The 6,000-nt window shown below is 59.2% G+C and overlaps 1 protein-coding gene across 2 annotated transcripts in view; it reads right to left on the bottom strand.

The window, feature by feature from the left end:
• The window catches only part of CHN2 (chimerin 2), a 601,556-nt gene extending 596,518 nt beyond the window's left edge, over positions 1-5,038 (bottom strand). The window contains exon 1 of one of the 2 annotated variants that reach the window (XM_078664041.1): positions 4,831-5,038. In XM_078664041.1, coding sequence (XP_078520167.1) covers positions 4,831-4,864 — 34 coding nt within the window. In that variant the 5' untranslated portion in view covers positions 4,865-5,038. The remainder of the gene's footprint in view (positions 1-4,830) is intronic. The other variant, XM_078664042.1, reaches the window with a different exon arrangement.
• Between the last annotated feature and the right edge of the window lie 962 nt (positions 5,039-6,000).

Consider the following 6,000-nt stretch of genomic DNA (forward strand, 5'->3'; position numbering starts at 1 on the left):
GTCGTGGTACACGAGGATAGTTCAGCTGAGCAAAAAATAATACCATCAATTTACAAAGTCAATATTTTCTCCAGACGTGATAAATCAGCAGTAATAAAAGTGTCCACTACTGTAACTCCAGCTCAATATCCAGAGCTTAGTTATCTTCACAATAACATCACCAGGGTACTTTGTCCAAAATGAAGTGTCGTTTATTTTCGTATTTCGGTTTCCTTCAAATCAAGCCACAGCCAACACGTGTTTCGTTGGGCATTACATTCATGCCATACTGATTGTGCTTCTCCTGAGAGCGTACTCGCGGTTGCTATAGGGAGGAATACTTGTCACGTACTCGTGTACTAAAACGGATGAAAGTCGATACAAGGAACTTGTCAGCCCTAATACGGATATTGGATACACGGTTTAAATGGTCAAGCTTGAGAAGAGATTGGGGATATAATTTTCACGATTATTTTGAATGTCAACTTATGAAACAACAGGAACTGGATTTTAAGGATTTGATTTGTGGTTATACCTCGAGAGCCAAGAACACAGGAAGGATAATAATTTTCCTTTTGCCCTGAAGAAGTTGTATGGCATGAATGTAATGCCCAACGAAACACGTGTTGGCTGTGGCTTGATTTGAAGGAAACCGAAATACGAAAATAAACGACACTTCATTTTGGACAAAGTACCCTGGTGATGTTATTGTGAAGATAACTAAGCTCTGGATATTGAGCTGGAGTTACAGTAGTGGACACTTTTATTACTGCTGATTTATCACGTCTGGAGAAAATATTGACTTTGTAAATTGATGGTATTATTTTTTGCTCAGCTGAACTATCCTCGTATTCTATAACCAAGGACATCCTTGGTAACTGTGAGGAAGTGCGGTGACCTTCCTTGTATCAGCTTTGGAGCACAATTGATATATTGAGATCATTAGAAATTAGCCATTACTCTATGCTGAGCGCCTGATCATTACCTGGTCATCGTCACTGTCGTGGTACACCCCTGGCACTGCTGTCACTGTGGTGCACCCCTGGCACTGCTGTCACGGCGGTGGTACACCCCTGGCACTGCTGTCACTGCGGTGTACACCCCTGCCACTGCTGTCACTGTGGTGGTACACCCCTGGCACTGTTGTCACTGTAGTGGTACACCCCTGGCACTGCTGTCACTGCGGTGGTACACCTCTGGCACTGCTGTCACTGTCGTGGTACACCCCTGGCACTGCTGTCACTGTGGTACACTCATGGCACTGCTGTCACTGTGGACAACCCCTGGCACTGCTGTCACTGCGGTGGTACACCTCTGGCACTGCTGTCACTGTCGTGGTACACCCCTGGCACTGCTGTCACTGTGGTGCACCCCTGGCACTGCTGTCACGGCGGTGGTACACCCCTGGCACTGCTGTCACGGCGGTGGTACACCCCTGCCACTGCTGTCACTGTGGTGGTACACCCCTGGCACTGTTGTCACTGTAGTGGTACACCCCTGGCACTGCTGTCACTGCGGTGTACACCCCTGGCACTGCTGTCACTGTGGTACACACCTGGCACTGCTGTCACTGTGGTGCACCCCTGGCACTGCTGTCACTGCGGTGGTACACCCCTGGCACTGCTGTCACTGTGGTGCACCCCTGGCACTTCTGTCACTGCGGTGGTACACCCTGGCACTGCTGTCACTGTGGTGGTACACCCCTGGCACTGCTGGCACTGCGGTGGTACACCCCTGGCACTGTTGTCACTGTGGTGGTACACCCCTGGCACTGCTGTCACTGTGGTGGTACACCCCTGGCACTTCTGTCACGGCGGTGGTACACCCCTGGCACTGCTGGCACTGCGGGGGTACACCCCTGGTACTGTTGTCACTGCGGTGGTACACCCCTGGCACTGCTGTCACTGTGGTGGTACACCCCTGGCACTGCTGTCACTGTGGTGGTACACCCCTGGCACTGCTGTCACTGTGGGGGTACACCTCTGGCACTGTTGTCACTGCGGTGGTACACCCCTGGCACTGCTGTCACCGTGGTGTACACCTCTGGCACTGCTGTCACTGTGGTGGTACACCCCTGGCACTGCTGTCACTGTGGTGGTTCACCCCTGGCACTGCTGTCACTGTGGTGGTACACCCCTGGCACTATTGTCACTGCGGTGGTACACCCCTGGCACTGCTGTCACCGTGGTGTACACCCCTGGCACTGCTGTCACCGTGGTGTACACCCCTGGCACTGCTGTCACTGTGGTGGTGCACCCCTGGCACTGCTGTCACTGTGGTGGTGCACCCCTGGCACTGCTGTCACTGCGGTGTACACCCCTGGGACTGGTGTCATTGTGGGGGTACTCCCCTGGCACTGCTGTCACTGTGGTGTACACCCCTGGCACTGCTGTCACTGCGGTGGTACACCCCTGGCACCTTTGTCACTGTGGTGGTGCACCCCTGGCACTGCTGTCACTGTGGTGGTACACCCCTGGCACTGCTGTCACTGTGGTGGTGCACCCCTGGCACTGCTGTCACTGCGGTGTACACCCCTGGGACTGGTGTCACTGTGGGGGTACTCCCCTGGCACTGCTGTCACTGTGGTGTACACCCCTGGCACTGCTGTCACTGCGGTGGTACACCCCTGGCACCTTTGTCACTGTGGTGGTGCACCCCTGGCACTGCTGTCACTGTGGTACACCCCTGGGACTGGTGTCACTGTGGGGGTACTCCCCTGGCACTGCTGTCACTGTGGTGGTACACCCCTGGGACTGGTGTCACCGTGGTGTACACCCCTGGCACTGCTGTCACTGTGGTACACACCTGGCACTGCCGTCACTGCGGTACACCCCTGGGACTGGTGTCACTGTGGGGGTACTCCCCTGGCACTGCTGTCACTGTGGTGTACACCCCTGGCACTGCTGTCACTGCGGTGGTACACCCCTGGCACCTTTGTCACTGTGGTGGTGCACCCCTGGCACTGCTGTCACTGTGGTGGTACACCCCTGGCACTGCTGTCACTGTGGTACACCCCTGGGACTGGTGTCACTGTGGGGGTACTCCCCTGGCACTGCTGTCACTGTGGTGGTACACCCCTGGGACTGGTGTCACCGTGGTGTACACCCCTGGCACTGCTGTCACTGTGGTACACACCTGGCACTGCCGTCACTGCGGTACACCCCTGGGACTGGTGTCACTGTGGGGGTACTCCCCTGGCACTGCTGTCACTGTGGTGGTACACCCCTGGCACTGCTGTCACTGTGGTACACACCTGGCACTGCCGTCACTGGGATACACCCCTGGCACTGCTGTCACTGTGGTGCACCCCTGGCACTGCTGTCACTGTGGTGCACCCCTGGCACTGCTGTCACTGCGGTGCACCCCTGGCACTGCTGTCCCTGCGGTGGTACACCCCTGGCACTGCTGTCACTGTGGTGGTGGCACCTGGCAGAACTGCCCTTGTTATGGTGCCAGCCTGGCAGTGCTGCCCCTGCGGTGGTACACCCCTGGCACCTTTGTCACTGTGGTGGTGCACCCCTGGCACTGCTGTCACTGTGGTGGTACACCCCTGGCACTGCTGTCACTGTGGTACACCCCTGGGACTGGTGTCACTGTGGGGGTACTCCCCTGGCACTGCTGTCACTGTGGTGGTACACCCCTGGGACTGGTGTCACCGTGGTGTACACCCCTGGCACTGCTGTCACTGTGGTACACACCTGGCACTGCCGTCACTGCGGTACACCCCTGGGACTGGTGTCACTGTGGGGGTACTCCCCTGGCACTGCTGTCACTGTGGTGTACACACCTGGCACTGCTGTCACTGCGGTGGTACACCCCTGGCACCTTTGTCACTGTGGTGGTGCACCCCTGGCACTGCTGTCACTGTGGTGGTACACCCCTGGCACTGCTGTCACTGTGGTACACCCCTGGGACTGGTGTCACTGTGGGGGTACTCCCCTGGCACTGCTGTCACTGTGGTGGTACACCCCTGGGACTGGTGTCACCGTGGTGTACACCCCTGGCACTGCTGTCACTGTGGTACACACCTGGCACTGCCGTCACTGCGGTACACCCCTGGGACTGGTGTCACTGTGGGGGTACTCCCCTGGCACTGCTGTCACTGTGGTGGTACACCCCTGGCACTGCTGTCACTGTGGTACACACCTGGCACTGCCGTCACTGGGATACACCCCTGGCACTGCTGTCACTGTGGTGCACCCCTGGCACTGCTGTCACTGTGGTGCACCCCTGGCACTGCTGTCACTGCGGTGCACCCCTGGCACTGCTGTCCCTGCGGTGGTACACCCCTGGCACTGCTGTCACTGTGGTGGTGGCACCTGGCAGAGCTGCCCTTGTTATGGTGCCAGCCTGGCAGTGCTGCCCCTGCGGTGGTGGCACCTGGCAGAGATGCCCCTGCGGTGGTGTCAGCCTGGCAGAGATGCCCCTGCGGTGGTGTCAGCCTGGCAGAGATGCCCCTGCGGTGGTGTCAGCCTGGCAGTGCTGCCCCTGCGGTGGTGGCACCTGGCAGAGATGCCCCTGCGGTGGTGTCAGCCTGGCAGAGATGCCCCTGCGGTGGTGTCAGCCTGGCAGAGATGCCCCTGCGGTGGTGTCAGCCTGGCAGAGATGCCCCTACGGTGGTGGCACCTGGCAGAGATGCCCCTGCGATGGTGTGCACCTGGCAGTGCTGCCCTTGTTATGGTGCCAGCCTGGCAGTGCTGCCCCTGTGGTGGTGGTGCCAGCCTGGCACCTTGCTGATACTCTAAACACTCTGTGCATTTCGCCACCGCAGGTGTCTTGCAAGCAGCCTGATATTGGGGGAGCACATGGCGGGTGGTGGAGGGGGGCAGAGGGGGCGCAGGGGGCACCTACCTGAAGAGGCCGAGGAGCCGCTGGACGCGGCCATGCCCGCCGGAGTCCAGGGGTTTCTATCCCATGGCCGAGCTCGGAGTGCGCTTCACCGCCCCGGACGGGGCTCTGCACCCAGCCTGCCTGACAGGGGGCGGCCCTCCCCGCCACACTACCATGAAAGCAGGGCCCCGGCCCTCCCACGGACGGGGCCCTCCCCTCAGACCTCCCACTGATAGTGGGCCCTCCTTTCATCCCTCCCACTGACAGAGACCCTCCCCTCAGACTGAGAGTGAGCCCTCCTTTCATCCCTCCCACTGACAGAGACCCTCCCCTCGGACCTCCCACTGACAGTGGATCCTCCTTTCATCCCTCCCACTGATAGTGGGACCTCCTTTCATCCCTCCCACTGAGAGTGAGCCCTCCTTTCACTGACTGTAAGCCCTTCTTTCATCCCTCCCACTGACTGTAAGCCCTCCTTTCATCCCTCCCACTGATAGCGGGTCCTCATTTCACCCGTCTCCCTGACAATGGCCGCTCCCACTGACAGCGACCACCCTCTTGGTCGTCTCCTCAGACCTACCACTAACAGGGGACCCGCCTTTCATCACCGACAGTGAGTGACCCTCCTAGAGACCTCACCTCACAGCGCCCAAAAACAAAGTGCCCTACATCCGTTCCACCCACTTACAGGGGCCATCCATCAGCCCCCATAGTAACCGCGGTCCCTCGTTTCATCCCTCCCCCTGACAGCGGGCCCTCCTTTCATCCCTCCCCCTGACAGCGGGCCCTCCTTTCATTCCTCCCACTGACAGCGGGTCCTCCTTTCATCCCTCCCACTGGCAGAGGTTACGCCCCTTAGACTTGCCACTGACAGCGGGCCCTCCTTTCATCTGTCCCACTGACAGCGGGCCCTCCTTTCATCCCTCCCACTGGCAGAGGTCCGCCCCTCAGACCTCCCACTGGCAGCGGGCCCTCCTTTCATCCCTCCCACTGACAGCGGGCCCTCCTTCCATCCCTCCCACTGGCAGAGGCCCGCCCCTCAGACCCTCCCACTGGCAGAGGCCCGCCCCTCAGACCTCCCACTGATAGCGGGTCCTCCTTTCATCCCTCCCACTGGCAGAGGTTACGCCCCTTAGACTTGCCACTGACAGCGGGCCCTCCTTTCATCTGTCCCACTGACAGCGGGCCCTC

The sequence above is a fragment of the Lissotriton helveticus genome, chromosome 10 (genome assembly GCF_964261635.1).
Source record: "Lissotriton helveticus chromosome 10, aLisHel1.1, whole genome shotgun sequence".
Classification (NCBI taxonomy): Eukaryota; Metazoa; Chordata; class Amphibia; order Caudata; family Salamandridae; genus Lissotriton; species Lissotriton helveticus.